This window comes from Antrostomus carolinensis, unplaced genomic scaffold, assembly GCF_000700745.2.
Source record: "Antrostomus carolinensis isolate BGI_N321 unplaced genomic scaffold, ASM70074v2 scaffold5889, whole genome shotgun sequence".
Taxonomy (NCBI): domain Eukaryota; kingdom Metazoa; phylum Chordata; class Aves; order Caprimulgiformes; family Caprimulgidae; genus Antrostomus; species Antrostomus carolinensis.
This window is the reverse complement of record NW_010336300.1, coordinates 21,772-34,363: the sequence shown is the minus strand read 5'-3', so window position 1 is coordinate 34,363 and position 12,592 is coordinate 21,772. Positions and strand designations below refer to the sequence as shown.

At 41.1% G+C, this 12,592-nt stretch overlaps 1 protein-coding gene across 1 annotated transcript in view; it reads left to right on the top strand.

The window, feature by feature from the left end:
• The window catches only part of CCNE2 (cyclin E2), a 12,297-nt gene extending 420 nt beyond the window's left edge, over positions 1-11,877 (top strand). The window contains exons 3-11 of the mRNA XM_010174780.1: positions 3-50; positions 2,029-2,180; positions 4,376-4,511; positions 6,871-7,017; positions 8,238-8,333; positions 9,104-9,238; positions 10,080-10,191; positions 11,003-11,157; positions 11,576-11,877. Of these exons, the coding sequence (XP_010173082.1) occupies positions 3-50; positions 2,029-2,180; positions 4,376-4,511; positions 6,871-7,017; positions 8,238-8,333; positions 9,104-9,238; positions 10,080-10,191; positions 11,003-11,157; positions 11,576-11,677 (1,083 nt within the window). The 3' untranslated portion in view covers positions 11,678-11,877. The remainder of the gene's footprint in view (positions 1-2; positions 51-2,028; positions 2,181-4,375; positions 4,512-6,870; positions 7,018-8,237; positions 8,334-9,103; positions 9,239-10,079; positions 10,192-11,002; positions 11,158-11,575) is intronic.
• The last annotated feature ends 715 nt before the right edge of the window (positions 11,878-12,592 follow it).

Here is a 12,592-nt window from a genome sequence, read left to right as displayed (position 1 = left end):
AGAAAAGAGAAGATGGGAAAGTTGCTAAAAAGCATCAATATGAGATTAAGGTAATTCAGTCCTGATTACCAGCTCAAACTAGGTGAGGGAGCCCATCTGGTTTATGTTGGTGGGTATGAAGTTGTGCATTCCACACTAGAAAGTATTGAATAGGGGAAAATTTCTGCCTTCGATATTAAAAACTCTGGGAGCTCTGCACCTTAGCATCTTTTTATAAGTTTTTACTCTTTTACACATGGCTTTGCAGAAAAAGCATCCTTCAGTGTGGAAGCCACTGCAGAGTAAGGTTCAGTGTAAAAATGAGAATAAAACTAGATATTTCAGAATAATTCCATATGCAGAGGAGGTAAGGCCTAAAGGCAAGCCTAAACAAGATCATTGCACTTGTTTTAAATTAAGGTGTGGTTTCACGGCCGTTTAGTGAAGAAGACTCATAACAGTGCAGGCCCTCTTTACATTCATTTAACAGTTCTTTTAATTATTTAAATCAATTTAGGAATCTGTCTTAATCCAGGCTACTCCTAAACCAAGTGAGGGGCTTTACAGTTGTTTATTTTAAAGGAGGTTAGTAAAATAACATGACTTTCTCTTGCAAACAACTTTGTTTGCAGTTATTCTGTTTGTAACTAACAAATGTGACTAACAGCTATGGTGAAGCAAAACTCATCTGACTGTGAAGTTGTCTTTGCAGACTTTGTCTAGGGCAAAATAACTGTAAGTACATCAGCTGTACTTGGGGCGAAACTGCATATCCCAGTGTACCTTTGCTGAAAAGGGGGAAATCCTGCTCCTCTGTCTTTCCTTCCTCGATTGCTGGCCATGTACTCCATCCCCTGCCCTGATCCATTTTTTGTTCTCTTTAAATGAAGCAGCATGCAGGTTCAGCTTGCTAATTTGGCACTACAAAATGTGTTAATGTTCTGCCAGGTTAGGGAGTCTAATCAACTCAGCAGAGGATCTGACAAGCATCAAAACTGCCAAAAGAAGGAAGGAATGGCACTTGGGCAGTGAGGATCACAGGAAAGAAGAAGGAGCAGGGTCTCCTTTTCTTGTGGTTGTTAAGATCAAGTCTGCTGGAATATATAACTTCACTCTTAGGGTACTTTAGTCTGGCTATAAATAGGCTTAGATGTACTAAGGAAATCATATGTAGTTTTCCTTGCAAAACAGCAATATAGGAAAAGTTTCTGTGTTCAGGGACAGGTGTTGCCATTCTCTGGGAAACTGATCCCCCCCATAATGCCACAGAGCATAATTAAAGTTCTGTGTCACCATTTTGAAGGCTGGCAGCCATTACAGCATTGCATATGCTCCATGCATTTGATACCTCCTTACTTGTATTGGCTATGTGCAGCCAAATAAGTATTAGTGAAACAGGGTACAGAGTTAACTAAAGTAATCTAGAATTCTGTCTTCAAAGCTTTCTGCATGAATAACTTTGGGCTCTTCTTCTTTTGAGCCATTGCATCCCATATTTGACATTGTCAGGCTGAGAGAGAGTTCACAGCTGCTGCTTGCTCAGTGGGTATCTAGCTCTGGAGCCGAGCTGGGTGGCTCCTCTCTGGAGTGCTTAGTTGAAAGATAACAAGTTGCTGAATTTCTCCTGAGAGACAGTAGAACCTCCACCCTCTCCTTTCTTTTCCCTCTGAGTAGATAATTAGATAGCACCAGCAACCTAATGTCCTGTGTTTTGAGTACCTTTGCCTTATGTACTGTAACTGAGCAGCTCAAGCAATGGATAGGTTACTTGTGGGTTCATAAAGTAAAGACAGTTAGTTAGTTGTCTTCCTCAAAACAGAGTTTCCCAAACTTATCAAATTTGTTTATATGTGATCCGTCTTGACTACGAAAGGCTTTGTTGCCATTTGTTCTCCGTGTCTTTCTTGGTTTCAGTACTTGAATCGATGCTGAGGTCCAAAAAGACTAACAAACATTACACATATTGTTGCTGTTACTGTAATCTACTTCTCACCTTGCTTGCTTTCATAGTGAAATCAGCATTTAAAAGATACGTTGTTTATGTTGCAGAGTTGTTGGCCGCCCACGATAACAGGAGGCATCTCGCCTTGCATAATTATTGAAACACCTCACAAAGAATCAGTAACCACTGACTTCTCAAGATTCAAAAAATACAGGTTCAGAAACCTCTTCATAAATCCATCACCTTTGCCAGAACTCAAGTAAGTTTACCAGATGCAGCAGCTGCTGATGTTTTATCAAATCTGCCTAACTACTGTAGTAAAAGTTGCTGTTGTTTTGTGTTTGTATAACAGTGGGCAGTACTTTACTCGCCTCCTCATCCCACAAACAATTCAATGGCCAATAAGAAACCCAGAAATTCTCCTCCCCCCATCCCCCGGCCCTGATCTTATAAACACCCTAGACAGATAACTTTTGCCTTTCAGAGGTGTCCTTTTATAACTTAACATTGGAGACTCTTAAGTGGTTAAGAGGCACATAATGGTTAAACTAACCTTCTTCCAGTGCTGTTGGAACTGAGTGACCAAAAAATACTAAGCAAAGTTTTCTTCAAGAACTTAGAAGTGTAAAAATATGCAAATAAACTTGTGGCAGTATTGCTGTGCAGGGAGCTTGCCAATGCAATGCACTCTGCTTAGTGCAGTCACAGTTCTAGAGTTTCCCTTCTGCAGAGGGATGCATTAGCTTAGACTGGATTTTTCAGTTTCTGAATTTCTTAGCCATTCAGGTGTGTTAGGTAAGTACGCTGGTTGGATCAGTGTATTGTCTGAAGAAAGAGTCACTAAATTTACTGTGATGCATTAGGGAAGCCTTCTGCTGAAGTGAATGAGAAGAGAAGCAGAACATGGAGTGGTACTTTAATAGAACCTTTCTAGATACATGTTTTTGTTTGTTCTGGCCAAAACTTGACCAGAACTGGGAGATGCTGCATGGTGATGTTTTGCCTCAGTGCAAAACAGTATGTCTTTTACAGTCTCTTTCACCGAGTTTCAAACTCTCTCGATATTACTCCCAAGCCTGCTGGTTTTACAGTCTCTTTCACCGAGTTTCAAACTCAGCTGCTCTTCTCTCTCGATATTACTCCCAAGCCTGCTGAGCTGTGCTTTAAAGAACAGTATGCTCTTCTCTATACCCAACAAATTGTGTTCTTGTATGTGTTGGAAAGCTTAGTGCAAATTAGTTTTTTAAAAATAATAATAATAATAATAATGATGATTAAAAAAAGGATGATGAATAAGGGAATCTCATGTACTCCTCTAACAAGGAGGAGTTGGAAACTGCTAGATCCCAAAGAAAAGTTTCAGATACAGAATTCCATGCAAGGAGTTTAATCTTTCATGTTCATCTGTTGTCAGTAGGTATCTGGTAAAGCTGAGCTCCATCCTTTCCAATTAGCTGAATTAAGGGGATCATTTACTCACTCTTGCCTTCTTCATGCTTTCCTAACTGCTGCAGGAAGATCATTGTAGGAGATTTCTTGATGCTTCCCCACTTAAATGGGGAGACTTGTGCATTAAACAAGCAAGTCTCTCTCCAGCTTTTAACTTGTGATGGCAGCAGAGTGGAACTGATCTGGGTTAGAATTTGTAAGTGATACCAGTGATCAGGTGTGTTCAATCTCTCGCTGCTTCTGCTTGGGGAAAGGTAAATATGTAACAAAATTTCAGTAGGAAATAGGCATTGCATTGATTAACGTGCTGTCCCCCTCGCTAACTGTAGGATAAGAAGTACATCTAAGAAAAAAACATATCATTTCATAATAACACTAATTACAAAATAAAACCAAGCCATATTAATGATACAGACATCTTATTCCCAAGTAGACTTTGAGTGCTAATAAATTTTAAGTTAGCAATAAACAAGAACTCAGTTTTTCTCAGAGTAGCCTGTTTCTGAGCCTCAAGGTAGGCTACAAAAGGAAGCAGTGGATGAGTGACTTTTAAACTCCATCTGTAAATCTTTTTCTCAAACTAAACCGGATAACTTCATGTATGTTTTGTGTTTCTTGGGGAGTGGGCTGGGGTGGTTTTGGTTTGTTTGGGTTTTTTTGTTTTTTTTATGGGGAAGGTTTGGTTTTTATCTTGCTCCCTGAACAGCCACCTAACTAGGCAAAATAGGAAACTCTGTTTGTATGTGCAACTTTGGGTGGCAGACATTCAGTTTTATTGTCTGTTCTCTAAAACTGGACATGCTGATGATCTTGGCAGCCTGCTGTTGTGGTAACATAAAATGTTCAAAGTATGCCTGCAGTTTTCTAATTACCATAAAGATCTTTTAGTATGTGGATTTTTTCTTTTTGTTCCTGAATATGTGTAAACAATAAATAATGTTTTTATACTCCTTTTGTGAAGGTGTATATATACTTAACAGTGCTTTGTGTAACTTTTTTCTCTAGCTGGGGAAATTCCAAAGATGTCTGGCTCAACATCCTGAAGAAGGAGAACAGATACGCTCATTGCAAACATTTCACATCGCTACATTCTAGTTTGCAACCTCACATGAGATCGATACTGTTAGACTGGCTTTTAGAGGTGTGTTATTTTAGTTACTTTGCCATGTGTTACGCCTGTGAAGCAGGCAGATAAAACCACAGCTTTTACATAAAGATCTAATAGCAAAATGTACAGTAATGATAAATGCCAAAACAAAAGGGTTACAAGTTACTGCTTTTGATCCTCTTGCTGAGCAACATGTGGGTCTTCCCTGGCAGGAGATGCTGAACCTTCCACACAGGGCAGTGAGCAACAGTACTTAATTTTCAGTCTTGCCACATTACTTCCTGGGAAGGGGAGAAATCTAGTTTTGAGACACTTGTATTGAAATTGCTATAGATAGATTAATTATGGAGCTCTTAGACTGTATCTAAGCCATGACACAACTGCATCTATATTGAGGACTTGAGTTACCACCCTTGCCCTATCTATGTGAAGGGCTCTTAGTCGTTAACCCCTGACAGTATTTTCTGAATTATTAGTGGATTTTTAGTTCTATCCTATGAAGAGAGCAGAAAACCATAGTGCATTAGTAGCTGACATCTGAAGATTCTTAATATAGGCAGGTTCTTCTTTGAAAAGGATTACAAATAAATCATACCCATGTTCCAGTTTAATTGCTTTACTTCACACTGTTCCAGTTGTCAAACAAAATGGAAGCTGTCAATCTTGGCAGCCTGTGAGAAGGAGTGTTAGGGTTGTAAATAGAGAGCCATGTTCTGGAGGCGTTTCCAAGAACTCTGTATTGAGTATATTCAGTCACCACTGCCAGAAGCCCCCTTTGATTCATGCAATCCTTTCCTGTCCGTGAAAGGAAGGGATCTCGCAGATTTACCCATTGCCTATCAAGTACTCCAAGGAGGCAGATGTTACAGGGGCACATGTGCTGTCTTGGGGGACGGGTGCTAGTAGCAGGGAATTTCAAAGGGAAAGGGAAGGGTATTTTGGCTTGTGGTTGGTTGTTTGGTTTTTTTTTTTTAATAAATGCAGTCTGAATGTAGAAACTATTCCAGTTGTGTACTTCACTACTTTCTCTACTGTGTGACTTATATACCACCATTAATTTGTGTTTTGTTGCTTTTGTTTTTTAAAATCTTGACCTTTTAGGAAATCACGCAATTTCCAAACAAAAACGTCAACCAGGGCCTTGTTATTGTCCAGCAAATCTGAGTTTTCCATTAGCTCCTGGCATTGTCTTCTGTAACATCATAACTTGAGTCACTATGTAACATGACCAAGCACTATTATATTTGGGCAATCCACTTTCAGAGAAATTGTGACATTTATTCACAGGTGGCCCGATATGTACATTTTTAGTTCTCAATCTTGTTTGGAGCAGTAGTTAATAACACCAGAGTAGCACATCAGTTGGCAAATACTAGATCAGGTCTAAAAGAACAAGCTGTGATGTTGCTGCTAACCAGTTGCTTTTTTGATGGTCTGGAAGGGTTTTAATTCACCAGTGGGCCTTCAGCCTTATTTTAGGAAACAGCCACTAAGAGTGACTTTGTATCTAAGCAAAATAATGAAGCAGAGCAGCAGGCTCAGACTTCGTGTCTGTTTCTTGGATATTCTTTCCTGTTGACTGTAGGTAGATTTTAAGTAATTTATATAATCTAACTAGTTTCTAGTTGCAGAAGGGATAGGGAGTTGTAAATAAGCTGGAGTTGTGGTAGACCCACACAAATTCAGTCAGAGCTTAGAGGAAAAAGTAGGCCTTTGCCTACTCCAGGCACGGGCAGTCTCCTTTTTTTAAAGGAAGTTCTCTCTGCCAGGGAAACTCACAACTGTATGGAGCAGATGGTTGTTCCTGCAGTTCTGTTCCTGCCTAGTGAGGCTGTCGATGTGCCTGAAGGGCAGCAGAGCCCCCTCAGGCAGGAGCTTCCAGCCTTGTTTGCTGTAGAGCCAAAGACTTCAAGGTTTTTAGTAGTTCTGCCCTGGGACAGACCTACTAGGACTGCAGGGAGGATCTGCTCAGTGACTTCAAGTTTGAGCCCAGAGTATTCTTAGTCAAGCAAATTAGTAGAGGTTTTTTGCTGCCCCCCTCCCCAGCCCTGCCCCTGCCTGAAGGAGGCTTGCTTTCAGTGAAAAGTTGTTTGTACTCATTTTTAGGAAAACTGGATGCTATTTAGATTGGAAAAATTATACTGTGGAAATATATTAGTGTGTCATAGACAATCCACGTTTAGGTGGGAGCATGGGAAATACTTTTTCCAGTCCCTTAATAACCCCTGCATCCTAACACACCTAGCTATGTGTTAGTTTGTGTGTGCAAATGATAAAATGGTGCATTCTGTTTTACTATTAAATCCTGAATACTCCAATGTGTGTACAAAGTATTTTTTAACAGAAAACTGAATTGTTTTTGTGTTTTGTTTTGTTTTTTTGCCTGTTGTAGGTATGTGAGGTGTATGCACTGCACAGGGAAACCTTCTACCTAGCTCAAGACTTTTTTGATAGATTCATGTTGACACAAAAGAACATTAACAAGAGCATGCTTCAGCTCATAGGAATTACCTCATTATTCATTGCCTCCAAACTAGAGGTAAGAAGCTCTGGTACAGGGAGGAGGATATTAACTTTGGAATAACTGAAAAGACAGTGATAACATATTTATTTCTTCTGTCTGAATCTTCTGAACTTGGTGGTGTACATACAACACTGAAGGTCAGAAGGGGAAATTTTTTTCTCTTCCTTCAGTTGTGCTTATGTCAATCTCTTGGAGTGTAGTTTTTGTCCTCCCTTTCCTCAGCAGCAGGGAAGGAGATCACATAAACTTAAAAGGGATGTAAATATGCTAGGAGTAGTTTTGCTTTGTCTTTTTCCAAATATACAGCAGCTGGCAAACAGTCTCAAGAATGGGTGTGGGACTTGAACAAAACCAAGCCCAAGTCTCAGGCTGTCTGTATGTCAGGCTGATGTCTCTCTAAACCCATTTAGTGGAGTTTTGGGGTTTTTTTAAGTGCAGTGGCATCTGTGAGCCAAGAGCATGTTTTTGTATAGTGTCTGGTAGGCTAGACTGAAAGGAAAATTTGGGATATTATGTTTTTATGCTTGGAAGCCTCGTGACCTAGCTGCTGTTCTGAAGCCAAGGCAGCAGGCTACAAGCAGTTGTCTATCCTAAGGAGGTGTGTGGGGCATCAAGCCGTGGAGCCAGCTGGTAGAGAAGCAGTCCTGCTGGCAAGCTCCCTTTTATTAACACACGTACCTGTACGTGGCCCCAACTGGCATGACTGGGTTGGCAGATTTCTTTGTTAACCACCTCTGCACCATGGATTTTGCCAGCTGCAGTGGCTGTGGGATTTTTCTCTCCTCTTTCTAGCTTTTTTTAAATCAGTGAGACTACATCAGCCCTAACTGATGTTGTGCATTACCTGTATCAGCAAGCCTCTTCTAACACAGCAGCCTGCTGTACGAGAATTAAGATGGTGTATGTTTTTACATCAAATGGAATAACTGAGTAGAAAGCTGTATAAATGAGAGGCTGTTCTGATTGTTTGGTCAGCGTTTATTTCCCCAAAAGCTAAAAAAAAGTTGCAATAAATCTGTCATGTTTTACAACAGATAATATATGACCTGCTTGTTTGTAGTATCTCCTCATCCTGTAAGTTTTAAGTCACTTCAGGTAATGAGAAAAACACTGTTCTAGCGTAAGAAATGTTTATATTTCAATATGGACTGAAAAGTATTTGCCAATAACTTCTCAAGCTTTCTTAGAATTGTGAGGCATGCTAATCTGCATTTTCCCTCCCTCTCTCCTTAAAGGAAATCTACGCTCCTAAAATACAGGAATTTGCTTACGTCACTGATGGTGCTTGCAGTGAAGATGATATTATAAGAATGGAACTTATTATGTTAAAGGTAATAACTTTGCTGTGTTTTTAAGTGCTGGTTGAAAGACTGTTCAGCTGTGCTTTGTATTTTAATGTCACTTACTTGCTTAGAAAAGGGACATGTTTAGTACGTCCCTCTTTCTGCAAAACAATGAAACCTTCGTTGTATGCACAGTGGACTTCTAAAGCCCCTGGCTGGGGTGAAATCTCTGTCTGTTAGAAAAGGACAGATTTCTCATGCTTGTATGGCAGTAAAGGCTCTTAACGGGTACAGCCAGCCACGGGACAGCCCAGAAGGCTGTCGCTGTAATGTGCTGCACGTGCCAACGTCCTTTGCTGTCCAGGGACAGGGGCCTCTTGGAGAGCCAGGCAAAGAACTGACACTACTTGGTGCTCCTTATGTTAGAAAGAATCCAACTTTACCATCACAGAACTCCTTGTACCTTTATTTTTCCTTAATAGATATGAGCTGCAGGTTCAGATAGCTAGCCTGAAGGCTCGGGAAAAATATTCTGATTTCCCAGCTTCTGAATGGGGAAGATGATACAGAAGATCCAACTGCACAGCTACAGGGATACGTGTTTGTGCTGAGTGTAATGCTGCCTGTTCAAAAAGTAGTGAGAATGCAATATACAATGAATGTCTGTACTTGAAATTGTACATCATCTTCAGTGTCTTTTGAGGATCTGTCCAATAAGCTGAGCAAACTCAGAAGGGGAGGTATGGGGAAGAGAGATCAGGGCACAAAACCATCCTCACATGCTTTAAGGTGCATACTTCTCTGTTTGCTGTTTGCAGGCTTTAAAATGGGAACTCTGTCCAGTGACAATCGTCGCTTGGCTGAACCTCTATCTCCAGGTGGATGCGCTGAAGGATGTTCCAAAAGTGCTGCTACCTCAGTATTCTCAGGAAAAATTCATTCAGATAGCACAGGTAGGTAATAAAACTGCATCGGGAAGTGCTTTTTGGAGTGATTAGAAGCACAACTGAACATCACACCCCCAAAGGCCATTAGAGAATGCTTTTCCCTGTTTCACCTCACCTGTTACTTTGTTAAGGAGTAAGCAAGTTTGACTGCCAGAGAACTTCATGCCAAGTTCTGAGGACAAGCACCCAGATGTTTCTTGTCTCCCTGCTCCCACATGTTTTAACACTTTTCGGTACACTGGAAAAATAAAAGTCTTGTTTCTTTAATTGCACTGCACTACAGCAGCAACAGCTCTGAGAGGAGGGTGGGTAATTTAACACGCCATGGACAGTGAACTGTTTTTACCTGCATTATCTGTAACGGTATTTCCGTGTATTTGCCTAGAAGGCAGTCTGAGGAGTGCTTTGACTATTTTGAAACAGCTGTGGTTTCAGTTTTTATGGGCAAGTGTTGTGTCCAGCCTCAGAGAAGCTTCCTGGAGAGGAGACTGGTCTAAGGCACTGAGCTGCTAGGTAATATTTTCATTTAAGAAAATACCTTCCTGGAGCTCTGTTAAGAGCTTCAAGGTGTATTTAAATCTGTGCAAGCAAGGTGTCTTGGATGTTACTGGTAAAAGTGCAGATTTGTTTGCATTGTAACTCTGTGAGACCTACTTTAACTGCGGTTGGTGCCAGAAATAAACTGGATGGATGCAGTTGACACTAAAAAGCGGAGGGAGCTGTGTTACAGACCATAGACTGTAGGAGGACAGCTGTATGCGTAGCAGTTTCTGAGACAGGATTATACTAAAGTATCGTCTTGTTAAATTTTGTAACTCTTATTTCCTGCACTCTCTTATTTCCTCAGCTCTTAGACCTGTGTATTCTGGATGTGAATTCTTTGGACTTCCAGTACAGAACACTAGCTGCTGCAGCGCTCTGCCACTATACCTCAATTGAAGTAGTTAAGAAAGCTTCAGGTAAGAAGCTTGCTCTTGTCAGGCAGGGAATTCAGAAAGCTCTTACATGCCTGAGGCTGCTAAGAGCGTATTGGTTTACCAGGCTGCCAAGGAGCAAAAGCTACATGGACACTAACAGTTTGTTCTCCTGTTCTGTGGGGTTTTTTTCCTCTTGATTTCACTTCCTTCCTACTAATATTTCAGATGTTACAAAGACTCCAGAAAGGAGGAAACGCTTTCAGAAGCATACTCTTAGCTAAGGAAATGAAGCAGATTTATCCTTCTTGCTTTTGGGCCAAGACTGCTGCTCCATCACTTCCAGTTGCTTGGGGGATCATTGGCTATACATGATTTGGCTACTTTTTCTTCTGAAATGTAGTTACAGAGCAGTGATCCTTGTCTGTCAACAGCGTTCAATTAACCTTTGTGCTAGTTTCTACCAGCCTGTCCCTTACAAAGTAGGAAAAAAAAAATTACTTAATGCAGCTCAGCGCTTGTGTGCTGCCCGAGGTTCCATAAAGGACTCTGACAGTCTGTGTTTTTATAATGTCAAGCAAAATTTTGTGCTTAAGCTGTAAAGTCACTTCAGCCTTCCCTGGTAAACAACAGGAAGCCTCATGGCCAGAGAGCTGCTTTGCTCAGGAGGCCTGTGCTCACCATCTTCTGCCACAACGCTTTTCAGCAGCAAGCCCAGGGAAATGCTGGGAGTTCCTGGGAGGATCTGTCTGATTTTTTTACCTGCAGTATTATGTGTTGTTACTTTATTACCATATTGGAGCACTGTGCAACTCCCCCATGATTTCTAACTGTATTCCTGTGTTCTACCCTCTAGGCTTAGATTGGGACAGCATTTCAGAGTGCGTAGAATGGATGGTTCCCTTTGTCAGTGTGGCAAAAAAAGTCCCTGTGAAGCTGAAGAACTTTAAGAAGGTTGCAGAAGAAGATCGACATAATATCCAAACACACACAAATTATCTGGACATGCTGGTAGGTGGATTTGCAGTTCAGGCAGCTGAGAGGGCTTTGCACACCTCTTCTCCCCAGGCAGCTGAGGCTGGCCAAACACTTTCCCGCTCACACCTGGCCTGGCTCACCTCAACCAGTGTGGTCAGTGCTGCCAGACCTTTTGTTTAGTGCTCCTACTTGATGGTGCTATAAACTAAAGGTGTTTTACCATAAGGCTTGCAGGCCACAAGCAAAGACTTGGATTAGAAGTACTGGTGAAGTGTTTAAATCTTTACTTTATTCTGTAATGTTGCTTTGTTTTTTTTTTATTCAGTATCCTGACGCTGGAGTATTTAATTGTACTAGCAGTGTGAGGAAGTGCTGCTGAATAGTACTAGTGAAACAAGGTAGGAGAACTTGCCACAGGTATTAACTATGTTCCCTACCCCCCAATACACAGGAAGAAGCTAACAGTGGAGCAGCATCTACTGCCCCAGGTCAATTATCACCTGTGTCAACAGGAGGAATAATAACCCCTCCCAAAAGTACAGAGAAGAAATGAAATACAGACAACAAACATCACGAACAGTTTCAGAAACAGGACTTGGTGCTTCAGAACAAGACCACACTAAAGGTGACTCATGCTCTTCACTGCTGTTCAAGATTTTGGGCAGTAAAAGACACATCACACAGCAGCAGCTGGAAATTGAGACTGGTGTCCTCCTACAGACTTGATGAAAGATTGAGACCAAGCATCCCTCCATGCTGTCACAGGAGCCTGGACTACTTTGGTCCGTTCTCAGACACGACTTAGTTCAACTCTGACCATTCCTAACTTATGAATTTCAATAACTTTTTAAACATGGCTGAGTGGCAACATTTGTCCACTCAACCTACTTACATGTCAGTCTTTCTTTAACTTGGGTTAGCCATTCAGGAGAGTTTATGACAGCTTGTACATATTACCTCTTCTTGACTAGTTTTTTATTTTCTTTTCGTGTTAAGGTCAGATCTTAATGTCTGTCAGTCAGTCACCCACGAGCTCAGGTGCAGTATTACAGAGGTCAGTGGGTAAGCAGTTTACGTTTCTGAACCACTCTGCCCTTGCATTACAGTCTATCCAGCCCTTTATCGAATTCTAGCTCCACCTGAGGCTGATGAGTTTAAGGTGGACCTTCAGGGCCACCATAAATTTCAGTTTTAGTGTAGCACTGACCTCAGGTAAGAGTGCAAGTAAAGAATGTGCTGCTGAATGAACCTTAACTGGAAGAAACACAGTCTTGAAGGAAGGAGTGCTATTGTATACAACCCAGCCACCAACTTTCAACAAGAACTGGAGAGGGTATGGGAAAAAGTGACCACTCACATCGTAGAACAGTATTTTAAACTTAACTGTGGAGCTGTATTTTATCAGTGTTTATAAACAGCATTAACTACTGTGTTTTCCTTGGAAGATTCACTACCTCTGCCTATGAGG